Here is a 22,904-nt window from a genome sequence, read left to right as displayed (position 1 = left end):
TAAAGATTGCTGTAAACATCAGCATGTTAACGTTATAGTGTAGACAGGAGACAGATGGAAGTTTTTAAGCAAATAACCAACAAGGAGTAAGATGATGAACTGAATCCAACAACACAGGAGCATGAAAGGGACAGGGGGAGGAGATCTCCACGCGTTGTCATTGTGGGTGCTGAGCATGTTAGCAGGCTGATGCTAACGTTTAGCTCAAAGCACTGTGCCTTAGTAAAACCTCATTTAGCTGCGTGCATGGCTGCAGAGTGGTGTTCTTGTGAGATTTAAGCAGACAACAGCTGTGTGAGAACAACATTTTTTTGTTTGTCATGCAGCATTCGACTCTCAAAACATCTGTAATGCCCTGAACATATGATAATATGTTGTAATTTGTAAATAAGTAATTGTGTATTTTCAGTGTACATTTGAGGCTTTTTTTCAAATGTCACTTCCTTGCTTACACAGACATTTGGTGCCAGCATTGAAAATATGAAAAGTGGCTGTGACGTCTGGGACAACGGATTCTGGATTGGTCTCACTGGCACAGACACACAGAGGAACTGGATCTGGATTAATAATGTCACCGAGCTCCCCACAAACCTGCCTGATCCCACACCGTGAGTGGGCTTCCACAAAGCCCCCCTACTGATGCACCCCATCGCCCCCCTGTGTTCTTTCCACTTGAGCCTTAAAAAAAAACAAACATATGTAATGCCCTGAACCTCTAGGGCTGGTGTGCTATCACTTTGGGGTGGATTCACTGTCACACACATGCATCCTCTTCACATAAAATCAGGAAGCACAGACATCAGTTAGCAGAGCTGCATCGCTGCAATGGAGAATGTACGAAGAAGGGTGGCTGGATGGAGGAGGATATCATTTACATCAAAGCTGTCTCAAGTTTTCTTCAACACTGATGGAAGTATTCACTATAAAATATTTGGACAAGGTACGACCTGAAAATCTTCTACAATGTCTGACGCATTTCTTACATCCTCTCCACTTTTCCCTCACTGCTTTATTTTTTCACTTATTCTCTCAGTCTGTCATACAGTCTTTATGAATTCCAATATTGACAGGTGGAGGTGGATCTGAGCGGCTGGTTTTACTGAGTCTGGGTCTGCTGAACGTTGTTTTGCTGATAGTTGCTGTTGCTCTTGGGATTAACTGTGAGTATGACGCTGGACAAAGAAGTTTCATTTCCCCTCTTCTGTGGAACTTCACTTTCATCAGATAGCTGAATGAACACTTTTTCACTCAAAAAGTCTGCAGTATATTATTATTATTATTATTATTATTAGTAGTAGTAGTAGTAGTAGTAGTAGTAGTAGTAGTAGTAAATTTTCACATGTATGTACTTATTATTATGTTTATATGTTTTAATTCATCTTCAATTCAAGTCTTATGTAGCTTGCATTCCTGTACAGTCTTCTAGTGGAAATCCAGGCAGAAATCATCTTTTTTAATATTTTTACTTTCTGTTTTAACAAAACAGAGCAAAGTCACACTAAATTTTTTACTCCTCTTTTGAAAAAGTCATGCATTACAAGTACATCCTTGTTGTCCACTACAGTAAAAATCTGTCTTTTGCTACATTACTTCACACAGTTTTGACACAGTTGGCGCTCACTTTGTGACAGCTTTGTGTTTTCACCTCTTCAGGTGCCAAAGTCAGAGAGGTTTCCCTCCATGTTTCACACTCAACAGCAACACAGCTCATCACTGAGCTTGACTATCTCCGTGGCAACCACAGCAAAGCGGTGGAAGCTGAAGAGGAGGCCAAGAACGCGTTAGACATATCGCGAAAAAAACATGCACAACTGAAGGTGGAAATTGAGCTGCAGAAGGCCACCAATGACAATTATTGGAGGCAGATTGGGGTGCTGCAAGTAGAGAAGACCAGGCTGCAGTCCAATATATCTGCACTGGGTGAGACAGAGTTGTATTACAGTTTTTATCTCATCAGTGAACTTAGAATACTGAGAAACACCTGAAGTGACAAGGAATCTTTTATTTCTGCCAGAGGGGACCTGTGGCAGATGCCTGCCCACATGGATTCTTCACAACTCATCCTGCTATTTCTTCTCTTACATTGAGTCCACTAATGTGAGGAAGAATTGGCCAGACAGCAGAGCAGACTGTGTTGGTCGTGGAGCTGACCTGATTGTGATCGATAACCAGGAGGAGCAGGCGGGTTTAAAGCAAATGAGAAAATACTGTGAAGGATACATCAATTATAATAGATAAATAATTATACTCTTGAATGTTACAATTAAGCCCTTTAAAAATGTCACTTTCTTGCTTGCACAGAAATTTGTGAGTGCCAACATTGGAAATCTGAGAGGTGTCCAGAACGTCCGAGGGAACGGATTCTGGATTGGTCTCACTGACATGGACACAGAGGGTAACTGGGTCTGGATTAATAATGTCACTGAGGTGGAGCCAAGGTGAGAACTGCACCGTTATAGTCTCAATATTGTAGTAATTATGGATTATTTTTGATTACTTTTCTAAATGATTTGATTTTCCAAAGGTTCTGGATGGATGGAGAACCAAACGACGTTGGACACCATGGTGAAGACTGTGCAGTTGCAGTTTATAGCCCCAATAATCCCTGGAAGACCCGTAACGATGGCAGTTGCCACACTAATACATTACACTGGATATGTGAAATGAAATCAAGCTAAATTCAGGAAGCACTGCTCTCGTAGAAAACACAAACATACGTTTGTAAGTCTGTACAAAAAAAAAAAAAGAATAAAGCAGCTTGAACACTGGTCTCATGTTTCTGGGCATTTTTCACCTTCTGTTATTTTGACTGTATTCCAGCAGTCAGCACCAAGTCCTCATATGGAGCCTTGTGCAAAATAAAGTGCGGCTCAGTATGATATTATTGACAGTCATCCATATTAAAGCCATTCTTTTAAGGTTGACACTTTATGTATATGTAACATATACAGCACTTTAGAGCAGCAGCTCTCATGTGCACCCTGAATGACAGGGAGACAGCAAAAAGATAGACATGCTGTTACAATTCTGTTTCCTGTCTCCTCACGTTTCATGTTTTGTTTTACTTCCTGTCTTCCTGTGTTTTCCCGCCTGTTCTCTGTATCAAGGAATCAAGGGGTTTGTGGTCAGTTGTGGTCAAAGTCTTTCTGTTACAGCAAAGGTTAAAGCAAGTGGATGTTGGATGTGTGAATATAAGCTCTTAAATTGCTCTAGTGCGACACTGATGCTGGTGTTTTTTCCTGTGTGTGTGTGAGCAGTGAGTTAACTCATGGATTTCAGTCGTGTGAGCCCGACGGTCTTATGCACTGTTCAGGCTTTGCTCAGGGTTAGTGACAAGCGGTGATTGCCTGGCATTATTTCACAAGGGGAAGAACGATCACATCTGGTGTATTTGGAAGCAGCCTGTATTACAAATCTACCTCATTTCTCACTTCTCCCTGCTCACTTCTCCTTTCTAATGGATAACGGTTAGCTAGAATTGGATTATTAAGAACTTATTATTGATGAGCTCAGCAACATGAGCTTCGAGTGTCCACACCAGGCGAAGTCCTGACGAAGCATTCCTGGTGTGCGCTCTCAAGCGAGTGACAGTCAGAATGGACAACGGAGAAATGTCAGGTCATAACTTTGATGGCGGATTTAACACGTTGATTAGTGAAGAGGGCTTGCAGGACGGGGAGCATCCTAACCCCTCCACTAACCAAGGCAGGAAACAAGGTGAGTTCAGAGGCATCATTTACACAATGCACGAACATAAACAGGTTTCTGTTTCTGTTTCTGTGTTGGCAAAAGTGTTGAAATGAACACATGAAAAATGCCTGGTGTGAGTTAGTGCTGACTGAATGGTGTGAATTTGTGACTCATTGTCTCATTATCTCTCTGTCTAGAGTTCAGGTACAGTGTGACACTTGGGAGACATTACAGACCTGCTGTAGTGAGCCTGGCAGTGCTCGCTGCGGTTCTGCTCATAGTTGATATCTGCCTGGGGGTCCGCTGTAAGTCAACATTACTGCGCACGCTGCTCATTGGTATTACTGATAAGGTCTTTTCATTATCAGATGATCTACTCAACATTTTCCAGATTCATTGATTAATTGCTTGTGTGCAACATCAGAACAGTTATCAAAAAAATCACAATTTTCAAAATCTAAAGAAGTGGCCGATTCTCATACCTAGGATTTAGAAACCACAAAATGTATGGCAGAAATGGAGCAAAGCGATGAATCGATTATCAGAACAGATGCTCATTATTTTTTCTGTCGATGGACCAATTGAATAATTGACTAATCATTGCAGTACTGGCCCAAGATAACATCTTCAGATCACCTGCTCTGCCCAGCCAACAGTCCGGCACACATATATTAATTTAAAATGTTATAAAACAGTGGAACAAATCTGAGCAAATCTTCACAAGGAGAGGAAATGTTTGTCATTTTTGTTTGAAAAATTACTTAAATCATTAAAATAATTGACGAGTAGTCGTCTGTGGATGAACTAATAGATTAATCAAATCGTTCAAGCCCATGGCATGTATACGTTATTCATAATTTTGGAATAAAAATAGATTTATCATTCTCTAACTGGCTGAGGGGCTGGATCTAGAATAGGCATATTTTCAACTTTAGAGTTACCTCTGCAGTCTTTCAGTGGATTAGCTCTAGTTTAGCGCTAGTTCTACAAATCATGTGGTTTTCTTGATTCATATTTGGGAGTCTGATGTTTAGATCAGAGAGAGATTCTATCAGGGAGGGTTAGATAGACACTAAATATGCGCCGCTCGTCTTTGTTTTGTCAGGAACTCTTCTGGGTGGGAAGGAGAAAATGAGAAAAAAAGTGGGTAATAAAGAAAGAGAATACTTCCCTGCAGTAACACGGTTTGTCCTCAACACTTACAGACAACAAACTCAAAGACACCCACCTCACACACGATGACCCAGAAAACATCAATGATGAGCTGAACAAGCTCCACGATGCTTACAAGACTGCGATTGAAACAATGCACAGTTACAAGAAAGAGATGGACAGAGAGACGAGCCGTCAGACACAAACCAACTGGGAGTCTGAGCACCAGACAAAGAGACAGAGAGACTATGAAGGGCAGTTTGATAAACTGACCAAGGACCTTGCAACACTGAGACACCGCTTACCGATGATTAGTGAGACCTGTTTCACTATTATTGCATATCATAAAACTGTTAAAAGCATAATAATGTGCTTTTACACGGTTGTGTTATTCACTGTTATTGTGTTTGGCTGCAGGGGACGGCTGCAGACGCTGTCCACCGGGCTGGGTTTTGATGAACTCGCTGTGTTACTACTTTTCTTTCGCTACCGTTACTGGATATAAATCATGGCAGAAAGCCAGAGATTTCTGCAGGATGTTTGGAGGTGACCTTGCAGTCATTGACAGCAAAGACAAAGAGGTAGATCCTCAACATTCAATTCATATTTCTTTGGAACTGTTCATGAGGGTTTTTTGTTGTGTTTTTTAATTATATATATATTTCTTGTCCATTAGAACTCAACTGTAAATTACTTGATAAGTTTTCTAACCTCAAAGTCCAACATGGGCTTCTGGATTGGACTGAAAGACTCCCACGAGGAAGGGACTTGGAAATGGTTGGATGGAACAATACTGGTTGAGGGGTAAGAGTTTATTATGTTACATGTTGTATTTGTAGGAAAGTGACAGTTTCTGGCACATCCAGTCAGATGTTGTGCAGTGAAGGTTTCCAAGATTTCAGTTTGTATTCTACAAACTCCTGCAAATGAAGCTATCCACCTGCATGATCAGACGGAATATGCATTTCCCCTGACAACAAGCATCAACAAAGACTATGCTCTCAACTGTATTTCCATTCAATAGTGTAACTGCTACTGGTCTGCCTCAGACCGAAGCCTCCATATATTATTTTTAGCTTAAGGTAACCTTTCATTTTGCTCCAGGTATTGGAATGAAGGAGAACCAAATGATATCAACAATGAGGACTGTGCTGGGGTTTATCCCAGAGAAAACTTCTTCAAGGCCTGGAATGATGTCAGTTGTGATGCCATGATGAAATGGATATGTGAAAAAGCACCGACGTCTACGAGCTAACAGCGTGTATGTACTGCATTTGCCTGCAAGATGGACTGTTTGTCTAATTGAGAGACCTGTAGACACAGCACCTGTACGCAGTATACAAACTTTTAATAAATGGTTTATATTCTAGTTGTAGAAGAAAGAAGAAGAATGACTATATTAATTAATGTACAGTACAGTGCTTTGATACAATACAGAATGAATACATAACTTGTCCTATGAAGACACTGTATTTTATATTATTACAGCTGTGTTTTACTATCCTGTCGTTCATCACCTGTTTATAATGCATGGATAATACATTCATAAACTCCTTACAGCTACATTATTCTATGTTATAAACCATTAATTCAATGTTTATACGCTGCTTTGTTATGCTAAATAGGGGACTTGAAGTGTTACAAACACACCTGAGGTCAGTTCTCAAAAGTCTGTAAATAGCAGGAAAATCCCTGCTCCATTTAAGGTGTATATTGCTAACATGAAAACATTACGTACCAGAAATGTTGACCAAGATGGCTGCAAAACAAGGAGACATGCAAGTGCAGCTCTCACTTTGTTAATAAAACTTCTTTACTGCACAATGGTCTCTCTGTTTGTCCTTCAGCATTTTGATAACTGCTGGAGAGCAATTGAGATCAATTTTCTGGCCAACCAAATTCCATTTTGTTTTCTGCAACTCTCCCAACATGTGGTCTGTTGGTACTGCATTCTAAAAAGGCATGCTTGAAAGGCCCGTGGGGCTCGGAGGAGTCAGGACTCAAAAGCAGAACACAAAATCACTTCCAACAAAAGGCGAGCACTCGGGCTGAATTTATTCGACAAAAACGAGAAACTTGACAGGCAGAAACAAAAGGCGTTGAGGTTTTCCAAAATAGAACAAAAGACGCTAAGGATTTCAAAAAATACAACTAAGGACGCTAAGGTTATCAAAAATACAAAAAGGCAGAGGCACGAATGCAAGGACTGGTAACAAGACTGGGTACAGAGAGCACAAGACATACGAGACAATCTGGCACAGGACAAAGAGAGACACAGACTATATATACATGAGGTAACAATGAACACGTGGAGACAATCAGGGTGGGGCAGACAATCGGACAGGCAGGAAACACATCAGGAAGTCAGGGTCTGGAACGAGAGGAGAGTTAGGGTTTCACAATAAGACAGGAAGTGCATGACAAGACCTGACGCTGTGAACAGACACATCAACAGACACGATGGGACATGACAGTACCAGGGTATTAACCCTGTGTCTGTATTTTGGCAATTTCATCTGGTCCGACAAACCTGGGTGCCAGTTTCTGGGAGTGCACATAGAGTTGGAGGTCAACAGCCAGACCTTCTGGCCTGGAGCATACTGGGGGGCGTCCCGGTGACGATCAGCCGCCCCTGTCATTTTGGCCTGGCTCCTGAGCATTATCTTCCTGGCTGCTGCCCAGATGCGCCAGCAACGTCTCACAAGTGCGTGGGCTGACGGTACTGTGACACACTGGAACGGGGACATGCCTGTAGATGCGGGGGGAAGAGTGTTATGTGCGTATTCAACCCATGTGAGGTTGTCACTCCATGACGTCTGATTTTGGGACACAAGGCACCGCAGGCATGTCTCTAGCTCTTGGTTGAGTCTCTCTGTCTGTCATTTGGATTGGGGGTGGTAACCCGAGGACAGACTCACCGTAGCCCTGAGCATCCTGCAAAACTCCCACCAGAACATGGAGATAAAGTGTGGACCTCTATCAGAAACAATGTCTTTCGGTAAGCCATGAATTCGAAACACATCTTTTAGGAGTACTATAGCTGAGGGGAGTTCAGGCAGGGCAATGAAGTGAGTCATTTTAGAGAACCTATCTACCACAGTGACGATGGTGGTATTTCCTCGGGAGGTCGGGAGTCAAGTCACAAAATCGATGGAAAGGTGGGTCCAAGGTCTTTGGGGCACATCCAGAGGCTGTAGGAGTCCCATCGGGTTTTGTATAGGCGTCTTGTTCCTACAACAAACTTCACATGCTCGAACGTACTCTAAGACATCTTTTTTCAAAAGTAGACCACCAAAACCTCTGTCGTATCACATACAGTGTGCGTTTGACCCTAGGGTGACAGGTAAGCAAAGATGTGTGTGCCCATTGAATAACTTGGGACCGCAGCTGAGCTGAGCTGAAAACAACTGAGAAACAAGCCCCCGCAGGAGATGAGGAAGGCTTTCAATGAAGCCTGAATGTAGTCGTCCATTGCCTTGCGATCCGGTCCGGAAAGGGAGTGGAGTCTGCCTTTAGGGTCGATGGCGCAGTCCGAAGCTCGGTGTGGCGGAAGTGAGGTGGCTTTCTCCTTATTAAATACTTCCTTGAGGTCCCAGTAGCACTGCGGCACCTTAACCAAATCGGGGTACCCATCTCCCTCTCCTTTCGATGGCATGGCAGGCTTCTGCTCTTGGCGATTCCGACAGTGAACAGACTCATCAACAGTCATTTCACAATTTTCTGTAATGTGAGTCAATTGTAATATGAAGAGGCCATTTCAAGCGCTGGCGTTGAGCGGATTGGACAGTTTTTTAACCCCGACCTGGTATTTCCAAGCTAGACTCCAGTCCATGAAGCTCTTATCAGCCCCTGAATCTGTGAGTGCCTCCTATTCCAATAGCTGTTTACTTGCAAAATTATTTTGGTCAGTGTATGGGGAGGTTTTGAAATGCCATTCGTTTGGCTCACCATCTCCCTCCTCTCAAATGGTGAAGCACCACATCTTTTCCTCAGGGCTCAGCTTTTTCCTGCCAACCTGCATGGGTTCCACGGGTCCAGAAGGTGGCGACGTCGGAATGGGTAAGTGAACGGGGGCGAAGGGATGTGCTGTCTCTCTGCATTTCCTGATTGTTGCCTCCATCCCTCCGTCACAGGAAGTGCTTCCCTCAGGCGGTCTCTCTCCCGTTTGCATAGTCGTGAGTCTATGATGGACTCCAGGTCGGATGGCAACTCCAACGGGGCGAGTTGGTCCTTTATGGCATCTGAGGGTGCTTAGACGAAGGCGTCATTCAAGGCTGGCCCGTTCCATCCACTGTCAGTGGCTAGCCTGCGGAAGTCAATAGCATAATCCACCACCCGGCGGCGTCCCTGTTGCAAACGGAGCAGGGCTTGAGAGGCGTCTCGGGCTGGGGACTCTTGATCAAAAATGTTTGTTAGCGTCTTAGAAAAAACCTTAGCATCTTGGCACAGAACAGATTCTCTGGCCCACTCAGCAGTAGCCCAGGCCGCTGCCCTCCCGGTGTGGTGGGAAATCATGAATGCCACTTTTGCGGGCTCAGTTTGATACGCGCCGGGATAGTGTTTAAAGTGGAGGTCAGTGGAGAGGAGAGTTAGGGTTTCACAATAAGACAGGAAGTGCATGACAAGACCTGACACTGTGAACAGACACATCAACAGACATGACGGGACATGACAATGCTAAGCCTTTGTGAGTTAAAACAAATGCCATCATTAATTGTTCATAAATACATTTCTGAATTCTTTATAAATCTGTAATAAGCAAACTATGTTACAGGATGTAACCAGCTTATTACTGATCTGTAAATAATTAATAATTGGTTTTTTTTTTTTGGCCAACCATTAATTACAGCATAACCCTGTGTTTAAGTAAGACTTTAGAAAGTAACATTGACATGAGCACAGCGGAGATGGTTAGTTCAGTCGGTATCTTTAGTTCTAGAAAACACTTGGTAGCATTACAGGGGAACATGAGACTACTGCAAGCAGCCGGTTAGCTTAGCTTAGCATAAAGACTAGAAACAGGGGGAAACAGCTAGCCTGGCTGGTAAAATCAACAAACCTCTCCAAAGCTCACTAATTAACATGTTATATCGCCATTGTTAAAATGAGCTAGACTGAGTGTATTTCCCAAAATGTCCAACTATCCCTTTAAGAGACAGTTTTCAACAGTCAGCAAACTCCACAATAAATAGGGAAGTACATCAGAATCACAGAGGGAAAGAAAATCTGAGGCGTTTTTAATTCTGTGATGGTTACGACTCAGCAACCCTGATGAAGGTGCTGATAAAGCATTATTTTAGACAACATGGAGAAATGTTCAGTGTTGCATCAATGTGCATAAAGACTCACAAGCACACTGACGTTTTATATATTTTGAAATCTGAATGTGAAACAAGCTTACATTAACACTGATATCATTCTGTACTTAAAACCTAAAATCAGAGGTTAAGATACACAAGCACTGATAACTGATATTATACCACACGTACACACAAAGGCCTTAGTATCCAGACCAGGGTCCAAACACACATACACACACACACACACACACACACGCCTTATCACTGATATAAGCAGGACACAAACAAATCAATAGGCACTACTTGCACCAGAGTAATGGCCGACTCACAGTCACAGTCAGAACTTGAGAAGGAAATGTCATTTGAACGGAAGATTTCTCAAGATTTCGACACAGATGGACGTTCGGGCTTCCGCCATCAACTGTTTGGACAAGGTACAACTAACTGTAAAATCAAATCTGCAGTTTCCGAGCAGTGTCCTGTGTCTTTTACACCACCATTGCACTCGTTTCTCTCTCAAACTCTGTGTGTGACTTTAGTTCGTTTGGTGACTTAGATTTAAAAGGTATGTAAAACACTGTTGAATATAATCTTCAGATATATTCTATGGTTTTAAAACTCAAAACATAACAATTTTAATCCTATAATCATATCAATCAACTTCTCTGTGACCTAGATGGTAAAAAGTAACTGTGATAATATAAGTAATGTAAGTAATATATATAGATAGGTAATGCTCTTAATTATATTTTGAGGGTCTAAATTAAGAAGAATTATTAACTCTGAGGAACATTATGGAGGTCTGTTTGCAGAGAGAGGTCGGTCTGCGTTTCCACACCACCGCCTGGTTACACTGAGTCTGGGCCTGCTCAATGCAGCACTGCTGATAGCTGCTGTTGTCATTGGGATTTACTGTAAGTATGAGAGTTCACAGAAAACAAAGGATTACCTGTGACCTATCTGATGTACAATTCCCAATATAGCTGAATGGACACAACACAGTATTAAAACATGTACATCCATCCCTCTGGATACCGGGGGATACCGAGGATAATGAACTTACTTCACACATCAGTTTTGCCACTTTGTTTTTACAACTTTTTGTGCCTCAGGTGCCAAAGCCCAAGACAGCAGCCTTCAGGTTCCTAATTCAGCAATTACACCCCTCATTGCTGAGATGACCTTTCTCCGCAACAACAGCGGCATCGTCCGAGCTAAACTGGAGGCCCAGGTGGCGCTGAACAGAGAGCATGACAACCAAGTCCAACTGAAGCAGCAAGTGAATCAGCAGAGGACCCTCACTGACAGCCTTCAGGCACAGATTGAGACACTATATACAATGAAGGCAAATCTGCAGTCCAATAAAACTGCTTTAGGTAAGGCAGACATCCATCCTGTCTATGGTGTCCAGTATAAAATGGTCAGTCCTACTTCCTCAAGGGAACACATGCTGTAAAGTAAAAATATTTAAAAAACAGCCTATAACAAGAAATGTTTTACTTTTTCCAATCTCCTGATGCAACAGAGGAAAGCTGTGGCAGATGCCAACGAGGATGGACACTCCTTAAATCATCCTGCTATTATTTCTCTTCTCTCCGTGTGTCCAACTCCAAAAAGAACTGGTTGGATAGCAGAGCAGACTGTATGAGCCGAGGGGGAGACCTGCTTGTGATCAACAACCTGGAAGAGCAGGTGGGTCAAAAACCAAACGAGGGACGGCTTTCACTGTCTGAAATAAAAACAGCTCTTGTCTGATGGGGGTTTTCTCAGAAAGTACTTATTTCTTTTGACGTCTCTACTCCTGGTTTTTAAGTTCATGTTGCTCAAGTATGGGAGGAAAACATCTTCATAATGTTTTGCTAAGTGAAAATGTGTTGAATTCAGGTAAATTTGAGTATATTTGCTGCAGTGTTCTCTTTTTCTTTTTCTATTGGACTTTTCACTGTTTGCTCCAAATTCACTACACCACAACTCCCAAGTGACCCAAAAATGTTATTGCATCTTTAAATATGCATGAGCACATAAGCTACAATAAATAGTTAAGTTCAGGGAAGAATAACTTAGTTGTGACTCATTTTAAGTTTTACACTCAAAAACTCAAGTAACCGGAGAAATCAGGACTGTGTGGGTGGTGTGCCTAACTTTTGCCCGGCAACATAGGAAAACAACCACCACCACAACAGCTTTAAATATTGTTGTGTCCTGATTGGAGCATAGAGGTATACCTCCATGACATCACACGTCACCTCTTTTCGTCTGAGCCTTTCGAAGTGAGAAGATCACTGGAAAAACATGAACAGAAAACATCTCATGTGAGAAGACGAAGAGTTTGAATGAAGCCTTTAAAGTCTATTTGTTCATACAGTACAGGCTGTATATGGCCGGAAACTTGAGGTTTGCAAGTGAGGTATCAGCTCTTGTGTTTGCTTTCCCGACAGCAACTCATGCTCGACAACTTTCCAAAGCAGAGCAGCGGTGGCATGTGGTGGCAGAACGGATTCTGGATCGGCCTCACTGACGTGGTGCTGCAGGGAACGTGGGTCTGGGTCAACAATGTGACTGAGATGGAAACGATGTAAGCATCAGCTCGGAAACAGTATTGATTTCTGTAGTTTTGTGACAATATCGTCATGACTAACAAATATGGTGGAATAGTAAATTCTCCCCTGAATGATTTTGATATTTTTCAAGTTACTGGAGAACCGGACAGCCTGATCGTGCCGGACCTCAGAGCGGGAACTGTGCTGCTTTTTATTCCTACACTGATACCAGGAAGGCGTGGTACAATGGAAACTGCCACGACCATCAGTACAACTGGATATGTGAGATGGAGCCAAGCTAGACATGAAACCTCTCCAGTAGAAATCATTTTAAATGGACAATGAACTGCATGTATGTGGTTAATTTTCAGGTGTCTACAGATATATATGTGGAATAATAACACCTGTGTGCAGCAGTTGCCCTGCAGCAAACACTGCCTTTTTTCTTTGTTATATTTTGGGAAGAAATTGCCATCTAATGTGCAAAAATAACCAGTCTCATGCAGAACTATATGTCCAGTTATAACATCTGGATTGTAATGATTTTGGCTTGACTGAACAAATAAAACATGACATTTGAAGAATTGCTTGACTGAATGAATTATTAATCGTTTTGTGTTGAGAAGATGTCTCTGCTCTTCAAATTACCTGCACCCCCTGTAAATATTTAACAAATGAACCTGTTTTTCTATTTGTAATTGCACACACACACACACACATTCCCGACACACAGGGCAATGTCCTGACAAACAGTCTCTCCTGGACAAACACTTCAGACTGCTCTCATCCTAACAGGCAAAATGGAGGAAAGAGAAAATTCAGGTGGCACTTTTGATGGTGCATACAACAAACTGACTAGTCAAGAGGACTTAAATGCGGATGACCACCCTCTCTACTCAAACCAAGAGAAGCGACAAGGTAAATCAGAAGTGAATGAATGCGTGTGTATGTCAACAATATTCTGTTTATGGATCATCTGTTCTTTGATACTGGCACCAGCTCCTAAAATAGTGCAGGAAATGTATTACTGTGCTTCTATGTCATTTTTGCTCAGTTATTAAGTGCATCAGTGATTTAATTGACATCATTTTTTGAATATACAGACAAGAGATAAATGGAAACAAAGGAAAAACAAAGTGCCTTGTGGGTGTCATAAGCACCAGCCATCTGTATATTATTGTAATATTAAACTTTACTGCTTTGTTGTGGTGCAGTGGATTTGATATTGATCCACCACTTCTCTTCTGTAGTGTCCATGTCCATGGTGAGGACTGCATCCCGTTTGAACCGTCACAAAATGCTCGCAGTAAGCCTGGCAGTGCTTGCTGTCGTTCTGCTAGCAGTCGACATTGGCCTGGGAGTCTACTGTAAGTCACTGTGAACCCATAGAACGCTCCAAGATGTGTGAATACTGTGAAGATTTTACGGTGCTAGATGATTATGAGGTGACATCATATTCACAGTTTATATCATTCCAACTATTGTTTCAGCATTTGACTGAAAAGATGACAACAAAGTTCATGTCAAGGCAACAAATGCAAAGTCAGAGGTGCAGATATTGAAAGCCTGAGAGTTACTTTAAAGCTGGTATGATCAATTTCTGTTTGTAATACTGTATGATGCCTTGCAAAAACAGCATGCACACACAACTGAAAATATGAAATATTTATTTATATATAAGCTACATAAATGCTCAGAATAATGTCATTATATAAATGTGTTTCAGTTCCTGTTTCACTGCTTCCACTCTTGTGCTCATGTTTGCCTTTTAATTTATACTTGGTGGAGGAAGTATCCAGATCCTTTACTTAAGTAAAAGTAGCAATACTAGACTGTGAAAATACTCCACTACATGTAAAAGTCCTGAATTCAAAACCTTACTTAAGTACTCAAGCCAAAAGTAAAAGCACTCGTGCTGTAGTAAAATGGGCCCTTTCAGTGCTGTTATTATTACTATTTCTACTTTATATTTACACACTATTTATATATGATGTTCTGGGATTAATATCGCTGCTGCATTCATGTGTATGTTGTTTTTTTACTGCTGTATACACACACACACACACACACATATAAAGACATACACAGAGAGACAGCTAAATTGATCAATGGCTATACTGTATATACTATAAGATATATAATATTTGCTAAAGCTTAAACTGAGAATACACTGCTTCAGTAACACTACGTCTTCATTACTTACAGATAGCAGACTTACTGATGGACATCGTATATTAATGGACATCAGCAATGAGGTAGCCAAACTGCAGGTTACTTACAACACTGCAATTCAACGCAGGGACGAAGTCAAGAAACAGCTGGCAAAAGAGATCAGTGAGCAGCGCCTCATCAAGTGGGAGCTTGAACACCAGAAGAAAAGAAGCAAAGACTACGAAAAGCAGATTGACAAAATTCATATGGAAATAGCGGCGCTGAAATCCCACGTGCCAATGATCAGTGAGAGATTTTCTTTGTTACTGGTTGTTTGTTATCAAGGTATAAACACATAATTACTGCAACTCAACCTACATCACCTCATATTTCCATTTTCTTTGGTCACAGAGGAGGGCTGCAGACACTGTTTACCAGGATGGACTTTCATGAACTCAGTGTGTTACTACTTCGCTTTCTCTGATGCTCTGTCACGCAGATCATGGCAGGAAGCCAGACAGTTCTGCACGAAACAAGGAGCCGACTTGGCAGTAATAGATACCACAGAGAAGCATGTGAGACTCAACGTTCAGTCAACACTCTGAAAAATCTGCATTTCTTCTTCTTCTGTTGTATTATGTTTTCCATTTAAATTTCTGCTATGTAGAACCCAACCCAAAAAAAACCCAAATGTACTTGTATGTTTGTGTTTGTGTGTGTGTGTGTGTGTGTACAGCTGGCAATCAGTGACTTGATAAATAATTATCAAGACCCTTCGAGACCCATAGCCCACAGTGGCTTCTGGATTGGACTGAGAGATGTGGAACAGGAAGGGACTTGGAAATGGCAGGATGGAACAAGACTGACTGAGGGGTAACAGTTACATGCGTGTACATACTATAAAAAACAACAGATAACTCACTGGAGTCAAATACTGTTATTGTAGGAATTGTTTTGATTGTTCATTCACAAACCTGCAGTCGTGGGCATCATCTGTTTGACATATCAACACTAATAAGATATAAGATTAAATATACAGTGACAAAGAAGTCACTCTTGCTCAATGCTGTCATTTGTTTCAGGTACTGGAATGATGGAGAGCCGAACAACCAGGGCAATGAAGACTGTGCTGCCGCGTATCCCAGAAGCAACCCCTTTAAGTCCTGGAACGACGCTCCATGTAGTTATGAACTGAAATGGATTTGCGAAAAGGCACCAAGGTCTGCGAGTTAATGTGATTTTTCTAAAAATCACATGACGTTCTTGTTTAATTGTCTGAATGAAGAATTAACTCCGCCTCGCAGACTTTACACATCCTCTGAATTGTTATTTTTATTGTCACATCAATGTTTGTTGAGACTACAAAATGGCAAGGTTTAAAATACAAAAATTACATCTGATTTATGAAATGAACCATAAAATATGAGTCAATTATCTTACTACAATAAATAAAATATTTACCTTAACTATGTACATATGTATCACTACTATACAGATCTATACAGTAGGTTACCGGTTTATCAGGAAAACACCCGCCTTCACATGAACTGTGCAGTGTTTAAAGTGTGAGTTAGTGTTGTTAAGCTGATCTTACAAATGTCACAGACATTTATCATTACATACACAGACTATAATAACCAGTAATAGAAAACTTGCACTGGAGCTCGCCATTTTGGTTATTGGAATTCCCAAATGGCTGTTATCTCGGCCTCTTCACACTCTGCTGTTGCAAAGATTTACTTAGAATGGTGCAAAAAGCGAAAAACTACCAGTGATCAGGAATTCGGTATGGAAACAGTTGTGTGTCAGAGGGGTCAAAGGGGAATGACCAAAAAAATGGAACAGATATGCCATAATCAGGCCAACCACATCCAAATTCAGGTTTTATCTGAAAAAGCTCCACATAGACTTACCTCCAATTGGATAAAACAACACTGTTAAATTATGCTTATAAACGTAACTAATAAACTGGCAATTTAGTGTATACATACCATCTGATAAATAAACACAAACCAAAATGTCCCTTTTTTGACTTCCATGTCTAACTTAACTTGCCAACTTTTTAGCATTTTACTGATTTCATGTTTTGAAGTCTGCAGTGCAGTGTCTCTGATCTCTGACAGCTACATTATTCAAACCACACCTTGCTTCACGAGCATGCTGGCTGAACACTCACAGCACTGCAAAGTGCTGCCGAAGCTGCTTAAGAATCTGTTGAGTGTCAACGTGCTCGGGAAAGGAGTCCTCCGACTTCTGGGCCGCAGTATAGCTGCTCTGAAGGTCTCCGATCTGGGCACAGACAAAAACATCACTTTGGCTGACTGCAACATGGAGCTTACGCTCTGTCTCTTTAACTACTGCACTGTTTAAAGGTTCACTTTAATTAAATCGTAATTAGTAGTAGTAAACAGTAAATTACCTTTTCAGAGAGAATGGAGAGATTGAAGTGTGGCTCATACATGTGAGGGGCCAGTGATGCAGCAGTCTGCAGGAAGGCTTTAGACTGGATCAAAGATAGGACAGCCATTAATATTGTAGACAGTATAATATTCCATCAAAATTTATATGAAAAGAACTCTTGGCTACATTTTCTCATTTAGAGTAGGGTTGCATCTGAGGAACAGGCAGGGGGCATCTTCAAAACCAGACAGCTAAGACATAATTCTGCTGTCTTACTAGCTCAGTGGCAGGATAAGTTAAGCTTCAAGGCTATAGCTGTCAGTAATTTACTGGATAATGTACATAAACAGCCCTCATGGGATGCTGCAGTGTTGCAATCAGATTTTTAAGGTATTTAAATAGCTTGCAACGGACAATTTCTGGTCAGAAAAACACACCTGCTAGTTTTTTATTCCTGCACTTTTGTCAGATTGTGCTAGCATGGCAGCAGCACTGACACTCAGCTGATGGCTGGCACCTCGCTGCCTGTCAGACCAGGAACCAGACACAGTCTTGTACAATAGATCTCATACCATCTTGTCTCATATGATGATATTAGTGCTAAATTAATATATCACCCAGCTATAGGTGTAAATAATAATAATAACAACAACGAAACAGCGTTACAGTGTTTACAAAATTGAAACCGGATTGGCTGATTGGTGGCTTGTACTGCATTGCAGGAACATCTTCAAACCATATATTGTGCTGTGTGCATTCGAGAAATATTTTTGGTAATACAGGCTATATTTAAGCTTAATGATAATAATGACAGTTTAATGGTTCTTTAATAATGGGCTTCGATTCATCATATTAGAGCAGGGATCTTCAATTACATTTGGCCAAGGGCCTGAATTTTTCTGAGCAGATAAATAATAATTTATTTAGGCTTAATTAGCCTATTATTGTTTAATGTTTTCAATTTCTTACAAAATGAATGTTATGAGTCTATATCGGAGTGAAGAGTGTAAACAGACTTCTAAAAGTAAAATCCATAATGAAAACTAGATGGTGAAGTGTAAAATGCTGTCAGACTCCCACCAAGGAGGCAGTCAGTGCTCAATACAAATCCCATCCCCAGTTCAACCACCAATGACTGAGTCCTTATCCCAACATAAAACTCCTCTTAGGGATCCCAAGAACAAACAAAAATACTCAGTTCGACTCAATATAACAGTTGGCGAGCAAAATTAAAATGTTGCATTTTGCAAAAAATAAAAATAAATAAATAAAATAAAAGCTACATGAATCAAAGTTATGTCACCTGTTCAACGCGACCTTTGCGCAGCTCCAGCACAGCCAGGTTGTTGTAGGCCTCAGCATGGTCATTATTAAAAGCCAAAGCCAGTTTGAAACACTGGTAGGCCAGTGTCAGGTCCCCTATGCCCTGTAAACACAGAACATGAGCTTGTTGAGTTCTTGCAAAAAGTCAGCATTTAATTGATTTAAATTGTAACCCATACAGAGAGGGGGGACGTATTATCAATTCATCAACCATTCTGGGATATTTTGGGGGATTGAAAACTCACCACAGCCACATGTCCAATGTTGTACCACACGTCAGCCTGCTCTTCATCATTGGCCACCAGGGCTAGAGCCCTCTCAAATGAGGACAGAGTCATGTCGTACTGCTGGGCGTAGAAGCAGCACAGGCCCAGGTTGTTGTACAGCTGGCAGTTATACACCCCCATCTGGAGAAGCCGTCTAGCGATGAGAGAAGCTTATTAAATCACAGATGGGATACAACTTCTCATTACATGCACTGTGACAACACATCACATAAATTATACATAAATGCTTATCAGACCTGTAGAAGCGCAGGGCGATCTCGGGCTGATCAGTGTAGAAGTGATTGCTGCCTATACAGGCTATAGCCTCCACGTGAGTGTTGTCCTGCTTCAGGACATCTTTGTAGTACTCTGTGGCTGATGGAATGTTGTTCATCTCCTGTGACATTATCACAGTATAGACAATACATATGGCTTCTCATATCTGCAGAGAGGACCAAGTGGACTTTAAATTAAGGACCATGGTGACATACTGTACCTCATGTATACGAGCGATTCCTGTTAGAAGGGTAACCTCACCAGGAAAGTGGTCCAGGCCTTGCTTGAAAAGGTTGAGTGCTGTTATTGGTTGATCCAGGCGCTGATATACCTAAGGGAAAACGCACACAATGTTTTCTCATTTATTAGCAAACATTTGGCTCATAGTATTTTCCATTGTGCAACAAATTGGTTATGTTACATAATGCCATGATATCTCTATCACTACCTTAGCAAGGTAGAGATATGTATCCACCACCTCCTGGTGGTTGAGAGCTGATCTGAACTGTTTTTCTGCTTCTCGATATAAACCAAGCCTGCAAAGGTCAGAGACATGTATCATTACACAGATTGTGAAAACTTCATTATATGTCAGAAAATAAAGACCTCAAACAACATGGATGTTTGTGAGTTAATCACCTGTAATAGCATTTCCCCAGCTGAACCTTCCACCACCAGTCTTTGAACTGAGCATGCTCAGTAGCTTGAGCAGCCAAATCTAAAGCCTGGATAAGAAATATAAAGTTTGTGTTGCATGACTAATAGTCAGCAATCCTGCAACAATACAATGTAAATTTGTTTCATAACTGATTAGTGCATCACTTACATTTTTCACATCATTTTCATGATGGAAGATGAACTCAAACAGTGTCTGAGAAGGGAAATTATGGTTACTTAACATGTGAGAAAAAACAATTATTCTGATTCATTTTTGCAAGTCAGTCTCAGTCTTACCCTGGATAAATTAGGCTTTTGAGAATACTTGGCCAGATTCAGTCGGGACAAGTTTATAAATGGTCCATCTGGATTGGTTAACATAGAGGCCTGGAGAAACAGTCAAACAAAATGTCTTGCTAAACGTTTCAGGCTTTCTTCACAGTAAATACAGCAACTTATAGCACAATCAAAAATAAACAGTTGCACTCATAGATAAAAGCTATTGGTTTAACAATGTATTATATGTAAAGAAGCTGAAAGACAACTGACTGGGCATATTCTGTGTTTCATATACAACGCTCTGGTGAGAAAAGTATAATTGTCTTTAACTTGGAGCCTCTCAGTCGCTGTAGACTGACACAATTTCAGACACAATTTACTCACTGTTCCCAGGCGGATGAATCTGCCAGAGGCGCTAGTGACAGGACGAGCAGTGCTTGCAGTGCGGGGGGTCTTAATGGCTTGCTCCATTGTCCCAGGTCGCCCTGACTGTGTGCTGGGTCTCACGAATCCTGTTATAGGACGCCCTGATTGTGTCATAGGCCTTGAATTCAGAAAAAAAAAAAACTCAGATCAGGTGTTTCTTACTTTGTTAAAACTAACATCGATTGGAAATTTTTTCAGCGCTGTCTGGCAGACAGTACCTGACAGCTGGTGTGGGACCTCCGCCCTGACTTGTTCCAGGGAGCCTCAGTGATGTTCCAGGTCCTGGAAGAAAGTCTCATCAATCAAACAAATTTAACCACTGAACTATTATGTGTATGACTTTTTCCTTCTGATAGGAGTTGTAACTTACGTGCAACTTGAGCAATAGAGCTCTCATCCAGCATCATCTCAGCAATCCCCTCCTGGTCGACCTCAACTTCATCTATGTATACCATCTCCGTAAGAGCACGGGTTTTCAAGCTCCATGCAGCCTATGACACACACAATGTTTCAATCAGATTGATGGCCGTGGATATAAATGGAAACATGCTACAATCAGGACCTATATTGAACTACACACATGAAACAGGGTGAAACAGGATGACAGAGAGAAACAGTCTGCAGTAACAGTTACCTCTGAGATAGGCAAGGAGCAGTCCTTAAGACAGCATGCAGTGAGTTAGTGAGACAAGTGGCGGACATTTGTGAATAAATGGTTAAAAGGAGAAAGATGACAGGGTGCACAGGAAAACAAAACGGAAAAGTGAAAAAGAAATGCAATGTAATGACCAGGAATACGTTTCAGCAAAAGTTAGGATAAGTGTTGATACAAAGACAGTACCAGCAAACACAAAATCAGATAGATGAAACCATGATAAACTAAGTAGCAAGGTCTAATCAGGATTATGCAGTACACCCGGTTCTACCGCTTCGCTAGCAAACAAACAGGCTTTCCTGAATGGATAATCGCTAGCATGCTAGGCTAGCCCGGCTAACTCCATCACAGTACCTGGTCGTACGGGTTGTCTTGTAATATTTTTGTGCAGATGTCTGAACACTGTTGAAGCTTTCGTCTCCTGAAATAGCTCCACGCCAGAAACAAAGGGTCCATCGTCACCTCCATTGCTTTAGTAGGGAAAATAGGTGTAAAAGTCGGCTAACAAGCTGTTAACCAAAGACGGGATGATGGCGAGACCGAAGCTTCCTCTGTCGCTCGGCAACGGCGCGGAAGGCGGTGCTTCCCTGCCGTCATTTCCTCTCATATTAATATAGTAATAATAAAAATAATAAATGATGGCCCGAATGTCAAAGAACAAAAAAATAAGATGAAATACATGGTAGGCTACACACACTTATCACGCAATGTAATTCCCATATTCAGTAATGAATGATTAAAAAAATGGGGAAGATTTAGAAAACTTGGACTTGGATGGGAATGAAATTTAAGTAATAAAATTAGCAAGGTGACAGTTAGCTGTATTTTCTGGTGCTTATTGTCTTAATATAAAACAACTTTCTTAGCTTCAGCCTTTCTCTCCGGAATACTGCTGTGCATAAAACAAATGCCGTCTTCATCTTTATAAAACTCATTGATTGAGGCATCAAAGAATCTCGTATTCCAGTGCAAAGTGATCCTTCTTCTTCTTCTCATTCTTCTTCTTCTTCTTATTATTATTATTATTATTATTATTATTATTATTATTATTATTATTATTATCTTTCCAGAGCGGAATGCCTTTTTGTATTGAAAGATACTGACAAACATATAAACATTCTTCAGCTAGATACATGGTGGAATACGTGCAAATAAACATTAAAAAGGTTTATATAAAGTAAATAGCTAAGCAATAGTACAAGCAATACTGAAATTATTTTTAAAAGAAATCTAAACGTTTATCTGGCAATCATGTTAATGCAATGTTATGAATATATTGAATTATATCCCATGTCATGCGTCTAAAATTTTTAACAAGACAAATGGAGTCAATGTTGCGTTCAGATTCTGTTACCTAGTTTGAAATATTAGCCTAGCATAACTTTTGTAGCCGTGACGAAATGCCCTCTCCTGCCTTTTTCCCCCTCGAGCATGAGTTCAAGAGTCTGATTGGACCACACACTAATCCGTCACCGTTGTGGGCGGTGCTTGCGGAATAACAGTGCAGCTCCATCTTTGTAGGATTTGACAGGAGCTTTGACCTGTGTCGAAGAGGACCGCAAGCCCGGGGCTGAAGAAGTACGAGTAGCTTCTAACAATGAAAACGACATCTTAAAGACCCGTTTTCTCAGATAGAGACCGAGGGCTTTCATCTCACCAGACAGCCAGGCTCTAAATTCACATGACCCTCAAAAATGCCTAATTTCAACGCTCTCCCTGGACTGGTGGACATCCAACGGAACTAATGGGACGCACGGGCTTAAAATAAATCCTTTTTGGTGAATGACAC

The 22,904-nt window shown here is 41.2% G+C and overlaps 5 protein-coding genes across 7 annotated transcripts; 4 read left to right on the top strand and 1 right to left on the bottom strand.

Annotated features, from left to right (window-relative positions):
* The first annotated feature begins 727 nt into the window (after nt 1-727).
* On the top strand, nt 728-2,753 carry LOC121618785 (C-type lectin domain family 4 member G-like). The gene is made up of 6 exons (XM_041954387.1): nt 728-940; nt 1,071-1,160; nt 1,654-1,920; nt 2,015-2,181; nt 2,302-2,438; nt 2,525-2,753. Exons 1-6 carry the CDS (start codon nt 826-828, stop codon nt 2,676-2,678), a joined length of 930 nt encoding a protein of 309 aa, XP_041810321.1. The 5' UTR covers nt 728-825; the 3' UTR covers nt 2,679-2,753.
* Nucleotides 2,754-3,520: 767 nt separating this feature from the next.
* Nucleotides 3,521-6,666, top strand: LOC121618721 (CD209 antigen-like). The gene is made up of 6 exons (XM_041954286.1): nt 3,521-3,717; nt 3,888-3,995; nt 4,896-5,156; nt 5,260-5,423; nt 5,519-5,646; nt 5,947-6,666. Exons 1-6 carry the CDS (start codon nt 3,597-3,599, stop codon nt 6,095-6,097), a joined length of 933 nt encoding a protein of 310 aa, XP_041810220.1. The 5' UTR covers nt 3,521-3,596; the 3' UTR covers nt 6,098-6,666.
* Nucleotides 6,667-7,764: 1,098 nt separating this feature from the next.
* Nucleotides 7,765-13,180, top strand: LOC121618866 (CD209 antigen-like protein E). 2 transcript variants are annotated; one of them, XM_041954493.1, is made up of 7 exons: nt 7,765-7,840; nt 8,836-8,901; nt 10,943-11,056; nt 11,255-11,518; nt 11,668-11,834; nt 12,581-12,717; nt 12,834-13,180. In XM_041954493.1, exons 1-7 carry the CDS (start codon nt 7,798-7,800, stop codon nt 12,982-12,984), a joined length of 942 nt encoding a protein of 313 aa, XP_041810427.1. In that variant the 5' UTR covers nt 7,765-7,797; the 3' UTR covers nt 12,985-13,180. The 2 variants fall into 2 exon arrangements, with proteins under 2 accessions (XP_041810427.1, XP_041810429.1); XM_041954495.1 differs by lacking the exon at nt 7,765-7,840 and adding an exon at nt 8,631-8,699.
* Nucleotides 13,181-13,482: 302 nt separating this feature from the next.
* On the top strand, nt 13,483-16,066 carry LOC121618547 (CD209 antigen-like protein E). Its single transcript, XM_041954050.1, has 6 exons — nt 13,483-13,600; nt 13,933-14,049; nt 14,888-15,139; nt 15,245-15,408; nt 15,570-15,706; nt 15,916-16,066. The coding sequence occupies exons 1-6, from the start codon at nt 13,483-13,485 to the stop codon at nt 16,064-16,066; spliced, it is 939 nt and encodes a 312-aa protein (XP_041809984.1).
* A 125-nt stretch (nt 16,067-16,191) lies between these two features.
* Nucleotides 16,192-21,643, bottom strand: ttc8 (tetratricopeptide repeat domain 8). Of its 2 annotated transcripts, none has more exons than XM_041953900.1 (14): nt 21,470-21,643; nt 20,831-20,951; nt 20,679-20,742; nt 20,419-20,578; nt 20,053-20,142; nt 19,925-19,969; nt 19,738-19,823; nt 19,547-19,634; nt 19,319-19,429; nt 19,080-19,219; nt 18,802-18,976; nt 18,537-18,659; nt 17,253-17,336; nt 16,192-17,122 (listed from the first exon to the last, which is right to left on the bottom strand). In XM_041953900.1, the coding sequence occupies exons 1-14, from the start codon at nt 21,581-21,583 to the stop codon at nt 17,006-17,008; spliced, it is 1,518 nt and encodes a 505-aa protein (XP_041809834.1). In that variant the 5' UTR covers nt 21,584-21,643; the 3' UTR covers nt 16,192-17,005. The 2 variants fall into 2 exon arrangements, with proteins under 2 accessions (XP_041809834.1, XP_041809835.1); XM_041953901.1 differs by lacking the exon at nt 21,470-21,643 and adding an exon at nt 21,095-21,107.
* Between the last annotated feature and the right edge of the window lie 1,261 nt (nt 21,644-22,904).

This window comes from Chelmon rostratus, chromosome 15 (assembly GCF_017976325.1).
Source record: "Chelmon rostratus isolate fCheRos1 chromosome 15, fCheRos1.pri, whole genome shotgun sequence".
Taxonomy (NCBI): Eukaryota; Metazoa; Chordata; class Actinopteri; order Chaetodontiformes; family Chaetodontidae; genus Chelmon; species Chelmon rostratus.
This window is presented reverse-complemented; position numbering and strand designations above follow the sequence as displayed.

Coding starts and splice junctions, on each gene's coding strand:
- LOC121618866 (XM_041954493.1), top strand. CDS start 7,798: ATGGAGATAAAGTGTGGACCTCTATCAGAAACAATGTCTTTCG. Junction 8,902..10,942: donor AGGTGGCGACGTCGGAATGG/GTAAGTGAACGG, acceptor AACATTATGGAG/GTCTGTTTGCAGAGAGAGGT. Junction 11,057..11,254: donor TGTTGTCATTGGGATTTACT/GTAAGTATGAGA, acceptor TTTGTGCCTCAG/GTGCCAAAGCCCAAGACAGC.
- LOC121618721 (XM_041954286.1), top strand. CDS start 3,597: ATGGACAACGGAGAAATGTCAGGTCATAACTTTGATGGCGGATTTAAC. Junction 3,718..3,887: donor TAACCAAGGCAGGAAACAAG/GTGAGTTCAGAG, acceptor CTCTCTGTCTAG/AGTTCAGGTACAGTGTGACA. Junction 5,157..5,259: donor ACACCGCTTACCGATGATTA/GTGAGACCTGTT, acceptor GTTTGGCTGCAG/GGGACGGCTGCAGACGCTGT.
- LOC121618547 (XM_041954050.1), top strand. CDS start 13,483: ATGGAGGAAAGAGAAAATTCAGGTGGCACTTTTGATGGTGCATACAAC. Junction 13,601..13,932: donor AAACCAAGAGAAGCGACAAG/GTAAATCAGAAG, acceptor TCTCTTCTGTAG/TGTCCATGTCCATGGTGAGG. Junction 15,140..15,244: donor ATCCCACGTGCCAATGATCA/GTGAGAGATTTT, acceptor CTTTGGTCACAG/AGGAGGGCTGCAGACACTGT.
- LOC121618785 (XM_041954387.1), top strand. CDS start 826: ATGGAGAATGTACGAAGAAGGGTGGCTGGATGGAGGAGGATATCATTT. Junction 941..1,070: donor CTATAAAATATTTGGACAAG/GTACGACCTGAA, acceptor CAATATTGACAG/GTGGAGGTGGATCTGAGCGG. Junction 2,182..2,301: donor TCGATAACCAGGAGGAGCAG/GCGGGTTTAAAG, acceptor TTGCTTGCACAG/AAATTTGTGAGTGCCAACAT.
- ttc8 (XM_041953900.1), bottom strand. CDS start 21,583: ATGGAGGTGACGATGGACCCTTTGTTTCTGGCGTGGAGCTATTTCAGG. Junction 20,579..20,678: donor GGTCCCACACCAGCTGTCAG/GTACTGTCTGCC, acceptor TCTGAATTCAAG/GCCTATGACACAATCAGGGC. Junction 17,123..17,252: donor TCTCCATTCTCTCTGAAAAG/GTAATTTACTGT, acceptor GTCTGTGCCCAG/ATCGGAGACCTTCAGAGCAG.